Consider the following 16,720-nt stretch of genomic DNA (forward strand, 5'->3'; position numbering starts at 1 on the left):
TGAATGTCTTCTTACTTTACGAACTCATCTCAAGTATGAATAGATCCCTTAGAGAAGGTCTTATCCAGCTATCCAAGAGGGTGAGTGCTTCTTCCCGAGTGTCTATTCAAGTCCCTCAGAGGGAGTGATACACACCTGCCCGAGTGGGTGTGTGTTTTCTCCCGAGGGGGTTCTTTGGACATTTACCTGAGTGGGTGTGTGTGTCCCTCTCGAGGGGCTCTTCAAGTCTTCCCGAGGGAGTAATGCACACTCACCCAATTGGGGGTGTGTTTACTCCCGAGGGGGTCTTCTGGGGTTATATATTCTCCTCAACACCACCAATTTGACATTTTCTATATTGTTGAACGAAAGGTGGAGGTATCTAAATGTCCAATTCTTCTTCTTAATCGATTGGGATTTTCTTCAAGCTTCATGTATAATTTTCGGATCAATAAAGTACCAAATCTATGGTATTTTGGGAAGATGGATTTGCAGCACCCTGTGGTTCTTTCTTAATTTGATCAACATATTTCTTTGCAATTATCGGAAAGAGGTGCAATTCGTCCTGTTAGTGGTGCATGCAAGTTGCTTTAGATCACAACATAGAAGGTTGTCGGTGGACCTGGTTGCGCTTCCGCTGTCCAGCATGCTATGGATGGCTATGGGTGACTTTAATGCAATGTTAATTTATAAGTGGCTCTAAAAGGAAGGGTATGGGCAGATTTAACTTGGGCTCGAAGGTTGCCTTTCAGGCTACAATAAATGCATGTGAGTTAATGGAGATTCCATCAGTAGGGTGGAAGTTCACTTGGTCAAACTAGTGGCATTGTGAGAGTGCTCGATCTGTTTTGGATAGAAGCTTCTGTAATTCACACTCTAAAGTAAGAGCTTAAACATGATTCAAACAAAGGTAGGAATTGATAGCTTTATATTAGGGGTGGGACTGGATAACTATTTTATATATGTGGGACTTCTCCCTAACCCCAAAGAGATTCAAACTTTTGACCTCATATTGTAAGAAGTTAGTATTTACCAACTGAGCCAATCCTTTGAGGTGTCAAAGTCTTATCCTCAACGGAGAATCAAAGTCAAAATTTATCAATACCATTGATTTATGCAGATAGTACTGTGTCACTTTATGAATTAGCTCTACCAAAGAAAAGAAGGAAAACTTTATGAACTAGTTGATACCCATTCTCATATTATGCACTAAAAATAACCACATTGCTTGCTGCTCGAAACCATGGCAATGATGAAGAGAGAGACGTTTGTGGGGGGGGGGGGAGAGAGAGAGAGAGAGAGAGAGAGAGAGAGAGAGAGAGAATAAGACCAAGTAGGCTACTGTTGTTTGTAACCACCATTAAAGGGAGGAGGTGGTGTGGCAAGAATTGGAGGACGATAACAAGTAGGTCTCCTACAATGAGGTTTGCCTCTATTATTTGGTTGACCTCGAAAGGGAGGAAGAGAAGATCTAGTAGTACCATCTAAGTCAAATCAGCCATAGGAGAAAATGAGTCATAGGCTAATTCATCCTTGAGACGAATATCTTGAGTGAGTAGATGATAGTGAGCAACGTTGGCCACATATGCCTAAGAGGAAGTGGCTAGGGTTTCCTGAATGATTTCATTTACGATTCAATTTGGAATTGCATTCCCTTTTTGGGAAGAGTAGAAGAGGTGTGGGTTGTTTTGAATCCATCCGTATGAGATTTTTTTTTTTAATAAAAAAGGAAAAGAAATAACAGCAAAAGGAAATCCAATAAATATTTTTTTTAGACTTGAGATGATTTGAACATATAATAAGTCATAGGAGCATAAATTGCTAACTGAAATCCACTTCTAAATACATATTTGTATATATCCGCAAGGTATTAAATTGTCAATGGATATATATATATATATATATATATATATATATATATATATATATATATATATATATATATATATATATATATATTATGAGAATCAAATCCAGTGACAATCTAATATCGTGCATATATGATAACAAACCTTTCTAACATTTTATTATCGAGTTAAAACTTATTTTTGGCCAAGCTATTCAATTAAAAGTTGAGTTGTTGAATTTGTTTTCTTATTTCGATAAACTTCTACCCTAAAAGAATGTGTATTTTTAGATTTACTATTGAATTAAATACAAGAGAAAATTAATGGTGAAAAATTTGTGAGAAAATCAAAGACTAAGAAAAAGTCTAAGAAAGTTAATCATTTTTTTAGAGAGAAAAAAAAAATTAACCTTCGACAATAAAATGGTAAAGATGCCAATTGATAGTCAAAAGTTTGTGTATAATTTGCTTTCATGTCCGTTCGAGAGAGTTTTTATTAAACAAAAATAACCATCTCAACCCAGCTGAGTCTGCATGAAAACCCATAGGATATTATCTAAAAGATAAGACTATGGTAATGCCTCTATCCAATTTATATTCCTTTGCATCGGTAGCAATTAGACGTCAACTCTTCCTAGTATTTTGGGTGTTTCTTGATTGGCTTTCAATTCCTTGAATTAACCAATTTAGCAGTTTTTGTTAAGTCTGGTTTAATTGAAAAGCCATAAAAAAATATAGTACGATTATTAGTTGACTCTGCTTTCTATAAATAATGAATGCATCTTGCTCTTCATTTTGGGGGTGAGTAGGTGCGTACAAAGAGAGAAGATGAGGATATCCATTTTTTTCTTACTTATTATCTCTCTTTTTGAGTCACCTACTATTGGATCTTCTCTTCGTGAAAGATCAGTTGCATCCAGTACCACCACCACCACAACTCAGGAATCAGATGAAAGAAAGGTTTGCTAGCTTTTTCTCTATTTTGATTATTATTATTATTATTATTATTATTATTATTATTATTATTATTATTATATAAAAATATATAATATATAAAATTATAATTATATTATATTATATATTATAAATTATTATTATTATTATTAATTATTATTATATTATTATTATTATTAATAATAGATAATAATAATATTATTATTATTATTATTATTATTATTATTATTATTTATTATTATTATTATTATTATTTATTATTATTATTATTATTATTATTATTATTATTATTATTATTATTATTATTATTATTATTATTATTATTATTATTATTATTATTATTATTATTATTATTATTATTATTATTATTATTATTATTATTATTATTATTATTATTATTATTATTATTCTATATATATTTGTGATTGATAGAATGCATATATACAGTCGGGTTAATTGTTCTTCTTAATTTCATGAACAGCCATACATTGTATACATGGGAGATTCTAAGACTGGAATCCCTGCCGTGAAGGATCATCACAATCTCCTTGTTGATGCAACTGGAAAGTATGTTTTTATTATCATATTGGCTATTGCTTGCGAGTGTATCTAGCTACTTGCAGGTTACATTCATTTTTCTGATACGTTCTTTTTCCCTGCTGCTTTGATAGCGAAAATATTGCTAGAGAATCTAGAATACACAGCTATGGAAAGAGCTTCAATGCATTTGCTGCAATGTTATTACCTCTTGAAGCAGAGAAATTGCAAGGTACCGGCCCAGATGAAGAATTTGTTTTTCGTTAATTGTTTTCATAATGGATAATGTGTGCTAACTCTAAAATTTGCAGACAAGGAGGGGGTGGTGTCCGTGTTTGTAAGCCGAACAATGAAACTTCACACCACAAGTTCCTGGGACTTCGTAGGGATGCCTATTGATGTGAACAGAAAACAAGGGAAAGAGAGCGATATCATTGTGGGTATATTAGATACCGGTATACAATGACTAACTTAATCTTTAAACCATTAGATTTATTGATGCAAATTAACACATTTATCAGTATATATTTCTTTTTTCTGCAGGAATTTATATGGAGTCTGAGAGTTTCAAAGATGAAGGATTTGGACCTCCCCCAGCCAAGTGGAAGGGCACGTGCCAAACTGGACCTGATTTCCCCGGCTGCAATAAGTACTGCTTTGCTTCCTCTCAGCCTCTTTGTTATCTCATAATGCAAATGCAAAATGCAATGCTTGCATGGGTAGACTAATTGATTAATCCAACACTAAATAAAATTTGTATTTGTAATGATGCGATCGATCGAGGACAGTAAGGTGATAGGTGCAAGGTACTACAACTTGGACCCAACGGTGAACATAACGGACCCATTATCGCCGACAGATACAAGTGGTCATGGCACACATACAGCATCAACGGCAGCTGGAAACCCAACCATCGGAGCCAACTATTATGGATTTGCCGAAGGAACAGCTAGAGGTGGTGTACCATCAGCGCGCCTGGCCATTTACAAGGTGTGCTGGAGTGATGCTTGTACCGAGGTGGATATCTTAGCGGCCTTCGATGATGCCATCCATGATGGTGTGGACGTGATCTCTGTATCCATTGGTGGAGAACCTCGCCGCTATTATAGAGATGTATTTGCCATTGGTACCTTCCATGCTATGATGAAGGGAATCTTCTCTGCATGTTCTGCTGGCAATGACGGTCCTCAAGAAAAGACTGTGTCTAATGCCGCTCCTTGGATCATGACAGTCGCTGCTAACACTATTGATCGACTTTTCGAGACATACATGGAGTTGGGCAATGGATTAAATGTTACTGTAAGGCTTGCCCTCTCTCTCTCTCTCTCATTCTCTCTCTCTTGTGTTTAAAATTTATTTTATAGTCTTGATTCGTGTGTTTTATCATAAAAAATATTTTGCAGGGTTATACTTTTTTTTTTTTGGTAAATGCAGGGTTATACTACGATAAACACAATATCACCGGAAAAGAAATTTTACCCTCTAACCAGTGGAACCTTTGCGAGAAATGTTAGCTTTCATGATGACCATTTAGACGCAAGGTATTGTGATCCTGGAACATTGGATGCAAGCAAGGTGGAGGGAAAGATTGTGTATTGCTACCAGGCTGATCCATACCCAGTTTTAGATTTGCCCAGTGCTGGAGAAATCAATGCGTATTATACTACCATAAATACAACCCTTGAAACTGCTTTTGACTATGTTAAGCCGACGGTGTTTGTTGATGTAGATCTTGATGGACAGATTAATCTATACATTAACACCACCAGGTATGTATATTAATTATATTATAAAGATAATGAGATGAAATTATTTCTTTCGCTCACCAAAATTCTTAACTCCTTAATTTGTTTAACCTCTGGAATTTACCTGCAGAGAGCCAGTTGCAGTTATAAACAGGAGTACTATACAACCACAACCGACATCTCCATTTTTAGCTGATTTCTCTTCTCGTGGTCCCAGTATCATCAGTAGATACTTCCCCACGGTTACTCACATCCTCAAGGTTACTCTCTCTTTCTCTCTCTCTTAACTATATAATAAAGAAAATGCCATAATGAAAATTTGTTGATGGAATTATGGTTTGTTATGAATATAGCCGGATATAAGTGCACCAGGGGTAGACATACTGGCAGCATGGACTTTGTTAGCTGCTCCAACAAATTTTGCCAAAGACAAACGCCAAAGCCTCTATAACATAATATCTGGTACATCCATGTCTTGTCCTCATGTTGCTGCTGCTGCTGCATACATAAAGACCTTCCACCCCAATTGGTCACCGGCTGCTATCAAGTCTGCTCTGATTACCACTGGTGAGTTTCTGCATTTACCAAATTTCATTCATGCATGTCTTGAATGTTTCATGGAAACTTTATTATATATAATATATGTATCATTATTTATTTTGCAGCAAAACCAATGAATCTCAATCCTCAGTCTCTTGGTCATGATGCTTTGGGTTATGGGGCTGGTCAAATTCAGCCAACAAAGGCGGTTGACCCTGGTCTGACCTACGACCTTGACCTGAATGCCTATATAGGGTATTTATGCAAGGAGGGTTACAACGACACAACTCTTGGTTTGCTCTCTGGGACTACAGATTTGTCATGCAATGCTCAAGTTGCACAAGGCTATGATGGGCTTAACTATCCTTCCATTACTCTTGACCTTGAAAACAATCAGCCTATTTCAGCAGTGTTTAGCAGAACTGTGACAAATGTTGGGTTTCCAATAATTTCAGTGTATAAGGCTATCGTAAAGACACCACCCGGTCTCAATGTCACCGTCGTCCCAAACATTTTGGTCTTCAACTTATTTCAAGAGAAGAAGAGCTTCAACGTCACGTTAGAGGGACCTGCCCTTGACGGAAATGACACAAGAATTTTGCAGGCATCACTGCGTTGGACTAATCTAGTGCACAATGTTACAAGTCCCATCTTGGTTCATAGGCTTGGTTCTTCCATTTAAAATGATAATGGAAGAAAATATGTCAATTCCAAAAGTAATGTAAATATCCCCAATGAATTATTTGTGTGAATCCTATGTAGCTTTAGAAGAATATTTCCAAGCAAAAGTAATAATTTCTTAGTAATTTGTATTGATTCCATTTCTATTTTCATCAATTGTACTTATATATATATATATAAGTGCGTGGGTGACATAGCGCATATGCGAGAGCCACACACGGGCGGGAGCGTGCGTGGGTGACATAGCGCATATGCGAGAGCCACACACGGGCGGGAGCGAACGAATTGTTTAGTCTCCTCACCGTAGACATCGTGATTTTTATTTTTTTTATTACTACAATGTGTGTGTGAAAATTCCTTCAGTGATTAACAAAATTGGGTTCTGCCTGAAGGATGTGAGGGTCAAGTAACCAGATGGACTATGTGGTGACATTTTAAATTATCAAGTCATAAAAACTTAAAATCTTCAGATTTGATTTAAACTTTTGTTACTCAAAATCCTTCGGTGGTACCATCACATGCCTTTTAGATTCTAATTTAAGAACTTTACAGAATCAAGATGTCCAGCCACTACCCACGCTGGCCTTACGCACAAAGCAAGTGGGACTTACTTGCAGGACTTTAGGATCCGGACATCAGATATCTGTGTTGTTCAAAAATCAGCCAGTACTCAGGCCTTATAGGAGGAATTTTATGCCCAGATTTATCCTTATAACAGAAATTGGAACTTCATCTTTAGCTTTAAAAGGTTAAAACTTGATAAAAACAAAGATCATCGGAAATAAATACAAGAAAAAGAATTTATAGATGCAACTATTGCTATTGATGCATAAAGTGCAAAAATTCGTAGAGGGGCCTAAGAGAGATGATAGAAGCACGATTGTAGGCTTTCATCATCAAATCCTTACTCTACTAAATTAAAGAATAAAATAAAAAGAAGCAGAAACAGGCCAAGAAACTACATCTCAAGAAAAAGAATTTACAGATTCAACTATTGCTATTGATGCATGAAGTGCAAAAATTAGTAAAGGGGCCTAAGAGAGATGATAGAAGCACGACTGTAGGCTTTCATCCTCAAATCCTTCCTCTACTAAATTAAAGAATAAAATAAAAAGAAGTAGAAACAGGCCAAGAAACTACATCTCAATTCGTTCACTCCTGCCCGTGTGTGGCTCTCGCATACTCGCTATGTCATGCACGCACTTATATTGGTATCAAAGCGTGGTTTCATGCATCCATTTGCATCTGGATATTATGAAGGTAATCTTTCTCTTAAAATCAAACTCTGGAAATTATGGTTTATATTCCATTTAGAATGCCGTCCGAAAGTAAAACTCTGGATTCCAAACATAAAGCTTCAAAGAGGGGTAGCACCTTTAGCTTTTCGCAGCAATAAGTGAGAATCTTTGAGAATTACTTGGTGTACAACGCTATAATGGAATTCTACTTTAAAACGCCAGTAATGACCATGAGAAAGTCACTCCTTCAGTATCTTTGCATTAATATAATGTAAATTTGCATTTACTCTAGGCCAATAAAGTCTCTTCTTAATTACGAAGGTAGTACTGAGTAGGAATACACAAAATCATTGTTCACGCGTAAGTTACTATTCACAATCACTATTCATGTTCACTATTCACCTTTACTATTCACTTTTACTATTCACGTTTTTGTTCTCCACAGTACTATTTAAGTTTCGTTGTTATTAAGTATTCTTTTGACTTCCATTGTTACTATGAGCATAATGAAAGATATGGTAAATTTATACACTGTGTACATTGTTGCTTTGCATAAGTGTCATTTATTAAGTGTGATAGCATTAGTATTTGATAGTCTGATAGAATATTATAAATCTATTGTAAATAATATAGAGTTTTTCTGAACATTTGGTAGAACAAGGAATAACTTTACCCATAGAAATTCGTGAAATAATATTTGATAAATTAGCATCTTTTTTAGAAACAATTCATCCAACCTTATTACAGCAAAAAAAAAAAATAATAATAATAAAAATAAAATATATATATATATATATATATAAATAAATAAAAATAAAAATTGCTACAAAATTACAAAGACAAAATTAGGTATATATTGTCTTACAAATTTCTTTGATAATCCCGATGATGAATTACCATGGTATAAAAATATGGAAATTATAAAAAGAAAAGAATCTATCCCTTTGGAACAATCAAAATTGGTTTTAACAATCCTTGAACATATACAATGGAAAATACTAGAACAAAAAATAGAAATAAGATATCAACGAAATATTAGTGATGAAATAATACAACTAAAAAATGAAATACAACAAATCCAGTAGTAGGTGACTCAAAAAGAGAGATAATAGTAAGAAAAAAATGGATATCCTCATCTTCTCTCTTTGTACACACTTACTCACCCCCAAAATGAAGAGCAAGAAGCATTTCATGATTTATAGAAAGCAGAGTCAACTAATAATCGTACTATATTTTTTTATGGCTTTTCAATTAAACCAAACTTAACAAAAATTGCAAAATTGGTTAATTCAAGGAATTGAAAGCCAATCAAGAAACACCCAGAATACTAGGAAGAGTTGACATTTAATTGCTACCGATGCAAAGGAATATAAATTGGATAGAGGCATTACCATAGTCTTATCTTTCAGTTAATATCCTATGGGTTTTCATGCAGACTCAGTTGGGTTGAGATGGTTATTTTTGTTTAATAAAAACTCTCTCGAACGGACATGAAAGCAAATTATACACAAACTTTTGACTCTCAATTGGCATCTTTACCATTTTATTGTCGAAGGTTAATTTTTTTTTCTCTCTAAAAAAATGATTAACTTTCTTAGACTTTTTCTTAGTCTTTGATTTTCTCACAAATTTTTCACCATTAATTTTCTCTTGTATTTAATCAATAGTAAATCTAAAAATACACATTCTTTTAGGGTAGAAGTTTATCGAAATAAGAAAACAAATTCAACAACTCAACTTTTAATTGAATAGCTTGGCCAAAAATAAGTTTTAACTCGATAATAAAATGTTAGAAAGGTTTGTTATCATATATGCACGACATTAGAATGTCACTGGATTTGGTTCTCATATATATATATATATATATACACGAGAATCAAATCCATTGACAATTTAATACTTTGCGGATATATACAAATATGTATTTAGAAGTGGATTTCAGTTAGCAATTTATGCTCCTATGACTTATTATATGTTCAAATCATCTCAAGTCTAAAAAAAATATTTATTGGATTTCCTTTTGCTGTTATCTCTTTTCCTTTTTTATTAAAAAAAAAAAATCTCATACAGATGGATTCAAAACAACCCACACCTCTTCTACTCTTCCTAAAAAGGGAATGCAATTCCAAATTGAATCGTAAATGAAATCAGTCAAAAAACCCTAGCCACTTCCTCTTAGGCATATGTGGCCAATGTTGCTCACTATCATCTACTCACTCAAGATATTCGTCTCAAGGATGAATTATCCTATGACTCATTTTCTCCTATGGCAGATTTGACTTAGATGGTAATACTAGATCTTCTCGTCCTCCCTTTCGAGGTCAACCAAATAATAGAGGCAAACCTCATTGTAGGAGACCTACTTGTTATCGTCCTCCAATTCATGCCACACCACCTCCTCCCTTTAATGGTGGTTACAAACAACAGTAGCCTACTTGGTCTTATTCTCTCTCTCTCTCTCTCTCTCTCTCTCTCTCTCTCTCTCCTCTCCCCCCCCCCCCACAAACGTCTCTCTCTTCCTCTTCATCATTGCCATGGTTTCGAGCAGCAAGCAATGTGGTTATTTTTAGTGCATAATATGAGAATGGGTATCAACTAGTTCATAAAGTTTTCCTTCTTTTCTTTGGTGGAGCTAATTCATAAAGTGACACAGTACTATCTGCATAAATCAATGGTATTGATAAATTTTGGCTTTGATTCTCCGTTGAGGATAAGACTTTGACACCTCAAAGGATTGGCTCAGTTGGTAAATACTAACTTCTTACAATATGAGGTCAAAAGTTTGAATCTCTTTGGGGTTAGGGAGAAGTCCCACATATATAAAATAGTTATCCAGTCCCACCCCTAATATAAAGCTATCAATTCCTACCTTTGTTTGAATCATGTTTAAGCTCTTACTTTAGAGTGTGAATTACAGAAGCTTCTATCCAAAACAGATCGAGCACTCTCACAATGCCACTAGTTTGACCAAGTGAACTTCCACCCTACTGATGGAATCTCCATTAACTCACATGCATTTATTGTAGCCTGAAAGGCAACCTTCGAGCCCAAGTTAAATCTGCCCATACCCTTCCTTTTAGAGCCACTTAACATTGCATTAAAGTCACCCATAGCCATCCATAGCAAGCTGGACAGCGGAAGCACAACCAGGTCCACCGACAACCTTCTATGTTGTGATCTAAAGCAACTTGCATGCACCACTAACAGGACGAATTGCACCTCTTTCCGATAATTGCAAAGAAATATGTTGATCAAATTAAGAAAGAACCACAAGGTGCTGCACATCCATCTTCCAAAATACCACAGATTTGGTACTTTATTGATCCGAAAATTATACATGAAGCTTGAAGAAAATCCCAATCGATTAAGAAGAAGAATTGGACATTTAGATACCTCCACCTTTCCTTCAACAATATAGAAAATGTGAAATTGGTGGTGTTGAGGAGAATATATAACCCGAGAAGACCCCCTCGGGAGTAAACACACCCCCAATTGGGTGAGTGTGCATTACTCCCTCGGGAAGACTTGAAGAGCCCCTTGAGAGGGACACACACACCCACTCAGGTAAATGTGCTCCCCTCCCTCTGGACTACTTGAAGAGCTCCTAGGGAATACTCAAAGAACCCCTCGGGAGAAAACACACACCCACTCGGGCAGGTGTGTATCACTCCCTCTGGGGGACTTGAATAGACACTCGGGAAGAAGCACTCACCCTCTTGGATAGCTGGATAAGACCTTCTCTAAGGGATCTATCCATACTTGAGATGAGTTCGTAAAGTAAGAAGACATTCAATGCCGAGTCCAATAGTAATGTTAGAGATGACCAAATCAAGAAGGTTAGTTAGAGATAACTACGTATCATATCTACTCCGAAACATGAGGAAGCGGATAATGGGATAACGACTCTAGTAGGTCCGCTAAAGAAGGGAACTTGCTTCCCAAGGCAATTGGCCCAACTGAATAAGCGAAATTGAAGGAGATGCCGCCTCTAGGTATCCTCTATATAAACCTCCATCCTAAGAGGAGAAAGATACGAGATTCAACTTACCATTATTCTCTACGCTTTGAGAATCCTCTCAAGGCTTTCAATTGTTGCCTAGACTAACTTGGGCGTCGGAGGCGGTTTCCCGACCTACACAAGGTCTGCCCGCTCTTATTTTCTTTGTGAGTGCAGGCATCTCAGCTACTCTTATTCCAACAGAGAAGTCTTCAAGAGGCCATTTCAACTATCTAGCTCTTGAAGAAGGTTTAGACGCAACAAATCGGCGCCGTTTGTGGGAAACGTCACAAGAAGTCATGGTGAGACGTAACCCTAACAATGTGACGAATTCTAATCAAGTCACTACTCGTGGAAGAGAAAGGCAGATGGAGAATGAGCAAGGTCAAGAAGGAATTCAAGAGATTCCACCGAGAACCATACCAACTCCATTTGGAGAAGGAGGTTCAAATCAACCCCAATTCTAGCTATAGTAGCCAATCTACAGAATATGCAAAGAGAAGTGCAACAAAAAATGTTGGAACTCCAAGGAGTCGTTCGAGGCTTACTTCATCAAGTCGGGATACCACCAGGACCCTCTCGAAATACACAAGAAGGAAGGAGGCGTGAAGCTACTCGGCATGCTAGGGGTAGGCAATGTCCGTTGAATGAAGTTTGGGAGAGGCAAAATCCTAGGAGACCCAGGCAAAAGAATGAACGAGTTGGAGAAAGAACTCAAAATCCATATTGAAGAACCACCTCCCCAAGGAAATCAGACTCGGGGAAGTGTATTCGATCGTTTGGCTTGGCTCAGGCAGACCCAGGACTTACCAAGAAGACGTCCAAATGAAAGAGTGCGTGAGCAAGAGGGGAAAAGCCAAGGAAGAAGGGATGTAAGGTCGGATAACCCGAGAGAGTCAATCAGCCAAACAAGGTCTTCTTGTTGGCCTTCTTCCCAATATTCAGATCTTGGAAGCATTTGGTCTCCGCAAGGGTGTCAGGGAGAGCGTGTTATTTGAAGAAGATTAGAAGACTTGAAGAAAAAGCTCGACGATCAGACCAAGATGACGACTATGATGTGGTTGATAGAGAGCCTTTCTCTGAGGAAGTCATGAGAGCACTTCTTCCACCCAATTTCATTATGCCAATATTCACTCCTTTTGAAGGTAAGTCTAATCCTCGCGAGCATATTAGTTATTTCAAGTCTGTCATGGTTGTGATTGGCCGAGAAGATGAGTTGTTATGCCGAACTTTTCCAGCTTCTCTCAAAGGTCCAACAATAAAGTGGTTTTCTAGCCTAAGGCCAAGATGTATTCAAAACTTTAGAGAACTTGGGAGAAAGTTCATTGCCCGGTTCCAAAGTTGTATTGGGAGTAAGAAAACAATGGATAGCCTCTTCGCCATTAGACAAAGGCGGAATGAGTCTATACGAGACCATCTCTTGAGGTTTGATAAAGTGGCTATTGAGATCGAAGGTTGGATGATACAGTGGTTTACAATGCGTTATGGAGTGGAATAACCCAACGACGTTTGCTGGAGGTTTTACTTCAAGATAAGCCCAAGACTTATGGAACCCTTCTCAAGAAATGTCAAAAACAAGCAACGGTTACTGAGGTTATTGAAGCTCGAGAAAAGTCCACAAAAGGCAAAAAGGAGAAAAAGAAATATGGAGAGCGAGGTCAGAGTTCGAATGTTCGTGGGAAGAATGAAAAAAGAGGACGTTGGAAAGATGGACTTGCTAATGAGGACTATACACCTCTAAATACCAAGAGGTAAGAAATCTTATTACAAATTCGGGATAAGGACCTCTTGAAGTGGCCGGGCAAGCTTTGTACCCATCTTGAAGAAAGGAATATGACCAAGTATTGTCAATTTCACAAGGACTATGGCCACCACACGGATGAATGTTGAAATCTCAAGATTGAGATCGAGAAACTCATCCAAGCGGGTCAACTTGAGAAATATCGTCAAAGGACGAGACAAGATAGAGAGAAGTCTAAGTCTCCATCAAAAACACGAAAGAGCCCCGATTGAAGAGTCCAGGACGTGAGGAGAAGCTTCCCAAGAAGAAGCCAAACCATCAAGAGGACTCTCCTATTTACATTGTATTGGGAAATTCGACTGAGGAATCCATCAAGAAGGCTAAACAAAAAGCACGGTTCATGGGATCGATGCAGTTGCCGAGAAAACGAAGAAGTGACTTACGTCCCGATCTAATAACCTTCACGGATGAAGATCTCAAGGGCATAACTACTCCTCATGATGATGCTATAGTCATCAAAGTGAAATTGGTGAACCATGAAGTTCACCGAGTCCTTGTAGACACGGGATCTTCAGCTGACTTGTTGTCTTACGAAGCATTCAAGAAGTTAAAACTTTTAGATGAGATGATGACTCCATGTGGGACTCATCTATATGAATTTGCCGGATCCTCAGCCATATCTGAAGGCACTATCTAGTTGGATTTGAGATTTGGGGAATCCCCTTGGGATGCCGTTATCAAGTCGACCTTCATGGTGGTTCGGGATCTCTCAACATATAACGTCTTACTCGGGAGACCAACTCTTAGTGCCTTGGGAGCGGTGGTCTCTCCAAGACACATGAAGTTGAAATTCCCAACGACAACAGGGGTCGGGGAGTGCTCGTCCGATCAAAGAATCTCAAGACAATGCTATGTTAGTTATCTCAAGAAAGTAAGAAGATCCGAGAGGTCGGGCAATACGATGAGTATAGAAGTTCAAGATGATCGAGATGAAGAGGCCATGCAAAGGGCCGAACCAATCGAGAAGCTTGAGTGAATACAACTTCATCTGGATTTTCCAAAGAAAGGAACCATGATCGGTTCAAAACAGCCTACAGACTTCAGGAAGGAGTTGACCAAGTTCCTACAGAATAATCTTGATGTATTCGCATGGTCTGCTGAAGACATGCCCGGAATTGATCGAAGAATAGCAGAACATAATTTATGGATTAGAGAAGATGCAATCCCGATCATCCAAAGAAGGCAAAATTTTTCGCTCGAAAAGCATGCGGCCATCAAGACATAAGTGGAGAAGCTAGAACAATCAGGATTTATCAAACCGATAGAATGCCCCACTCGGTTTGTAGGAAGATACTGTCCGCATTGATGCAAATCTATGCCCTAGTAGATGATGCTTCATCTGAAGGCAAGAGTAAAGTGGAGAAAAGAATATTGACAAAGTCAAAATTGTCTGTGACTTTGTTGATGTCTTTCATGATGATCTATCGGGAGTGCCTCCAGATAGGGATGTTGAGTTTTCTATTGATCTCATCCCTGGTGCCGCTCCGGTATCTAAGGCTCCATATAGGATGGCTCCTACTGAGTTGAAGGAGTGGCAAAACTAGTTGAATGAGCTCATTGATAGAGGTTTCGTACAACCTAGTGTGTCACCTTGGGGAGCTCCGGTCTTGTTTGTCAAGAAGAAGGATGGTAGTATGCGTCTGTGCATTGACTATCATGAGTTGAATAAGTTGACTATCAAGAATAGATACCCGTTGCCCAGAATTGATGATCTCTTTGATCAGTTGAAGGGTGCAGCCATGTTCTCGAAGATTGATTTAAGATCTGGATATCACTAGTTGAAAGTGAAGCCTAGTGATATCTTCAAGACAGCTTTTCGAACAAGGTACGGCCATTTTGAGTTCCGAGTCATGCCTTTCGGATTGACTAATGCAATCCTGCAATGTTCATGGACCTCATGAACCAAGTCTTTCACGATGTGCTCGATAATTTTGTGATTGTCTTCATTGACGATATCCTGATTTATTAGAAGAGTGAAGAAGAGCATGCAAGGCATCTAGATTTCACTTTGCAAAGACTGCAAGAAAAGAAGCTTTATGCTAAGTTCAGCAAGTGTGATTTCTGGCTCAAGAGTGTAGTATTCCTCGGCCATGTGGTTTCAGCTAAAGGTATTTCATGTTGATCCTGAGAAAGTCCAAGCTGTGGCTGATTGGGAAAGACCGAAGACGGTGATGGAAATAAGAAGTTTCCTTGGATTGGCGGGTTACTACAAAAGGTTTATTGAGAACTTTTCTTAGTTGGCTGCTCCTATGACTAAGCTAACTAGGAAAGAAGAGAAGTTTGTTTGGTCTGACGCTTGTGAGAAGAACTTCCAAGAGTTGAAGGATAGATTGACAAGTGCCCCGGTTTTGACTATACCTGATAGTTCCGGTGGTCTAACAGTCTATACTTATGTGTCAATGATTGGTTTGGGTTGTGTACTGATGCAGCATGGTAAGGTTGTAGCCTATGCTTCTCGGCAATTGAAAGATTATGAGCGGAATTACCTCACTCATGATTTAGAGCTTGCCGCGGTGGTTTTTGCTTTAAAGATTTGGAGACATTACCTCTATGGTGAGAAGATTGCCATTTTCACAGATCATAAGAGTTTGAAGTACTTCTTTACCCAAAAGGAGTTGAACATGAGGCAAAGAAGATGGTTGAAATTGGTTTCTGATTATGATTGTGATATTCAGTATCACCCTGGGAAGGCAAATGTTGTTGCGGATGCTCTTAGTAGGAAGATTCAGAAGAAAATTATGGATTTGAATACTTTGAGTCTACCATTGTTGTCTTCTATTAAGAGTTTTGATTTGGAAGTTGTCCCTGAGAATTCTGATTTTGTTCTTTCTGCCATGACGGCAAGATCTGGTCTTAGAGATAAGATTGTTGCTCTGCAGTGTTCTGATCAAGAACTTAAGGATAAGTTTGAGAAGATTTCTTCGAATCCTGAGTCGGACCCCGACTTTGGTATATCCATGGATGGTGCTTTATTGTTTAGAGGTAGATTGTGTGTGCCGGCAAATGATGAAGTTAAGAAGGAAATATTGAAGGAAGCACACCAGTCAATCTTTACAGTACACCCTGGAAGCACCAAGATGTACAAGGACTTGAAGGAACATTTTTGGTGGATTGGTTTGAAGGCCGATGTTGATGATTTTGTTGCCAAGTGTGAGACTTGCCAGCATGTGAAGGCTGTTCATCAACCTCCATCTGGATTACTTCAGCCCCTTCCTGTTCCTAGTTGGAAGTGGGAAGATATCTCTATGGACTTTGTGACTAGCTTGCCTCGGACAAGTAAAGGCAATGACACTGTGAGGGTGATTGTTTATAAGTTGACCAAATTAGCCCATTTCATTCCTATGAAGATCACTCATACTCTGGATAAGCTAGCAAGGCTTTATGTGGATAATGTGGTTCGTC

The 16,720-nt window shown here is 37.9% G+C and overlaps 1 protein-coding gene across 1 annotated transcript; it reads left to right on the forward strand.

Moving 5' to 3' along the window:
- The first annotated feature begins 2,653 nt into the window (after positions 1–2,653).
- LOC148999282 (subtilisin-like protease SBT4.15) lies at positions 2,654–13,272 on the forward strand. The gene is made up of 12 exons (XM_089141311.1): positions 2,654–2,785; positions 3,261–3,346; positions 3,451–3,548; positions 3,628–3,771; positions 3,860–3,965; positions 4,105–4,615; positions 4,751–5,085; positions 5,192–5,321; positions 5,415–5,628; positions 5,727–6,269; positions 11,695–11,961; positions 12,986–13,272. Exons 1-12 carry the CDS (start codon positions 2,654–2,656, stop codon positions 13,270–13,272), a joined length of 2,853 nt encoding a protein of 950 aa, XP_088997437.1.
- The last annotated feature ends 3,448 nt before the right edge of the window (positions 13,273–16,720 follow it).

The sequence above is a fragment of the Hakea prostrata genome, unplaced genomic scaffold (assembly GCF_041222555.1).
Source record: "Hakea prostrata isolate BN-2017 unplaced genomic scaffold, UWA_Hpros_2 contig_18, whole genome shotgun sequence".
Classification (NCBI taxonomy): Eukaryota; Viridiplantae; Streptophyta; class Magnoliopsida; order Proteales; family Proteaceae; genus Hakea; species Hakea prostrata.

Bases quoted from the DNA above. Each gene is read 5' to 3' on its own strand.
- LOC148999282 (XM_089141311.1), top strand. From the start codon at position 2,654: ATGAGGATATCCATTTTTTTCTTACTTATTATCTCTCTTTTTGAGTCA. The intron at 5,086-5,191 runs GTATGTATATTA...ATTTACCTGCAG, and splicing joins CTATACATTAACACCACCAG to AGAGCCAGTTGCAGTTATAA. The intron at 11,962-12,985 runs GTTCAAATCAAC...TGGATGATACAG, and splicing joins AACTCCATTTGGAGAAGGAG to TGGTTTACAATGCGTTATGG.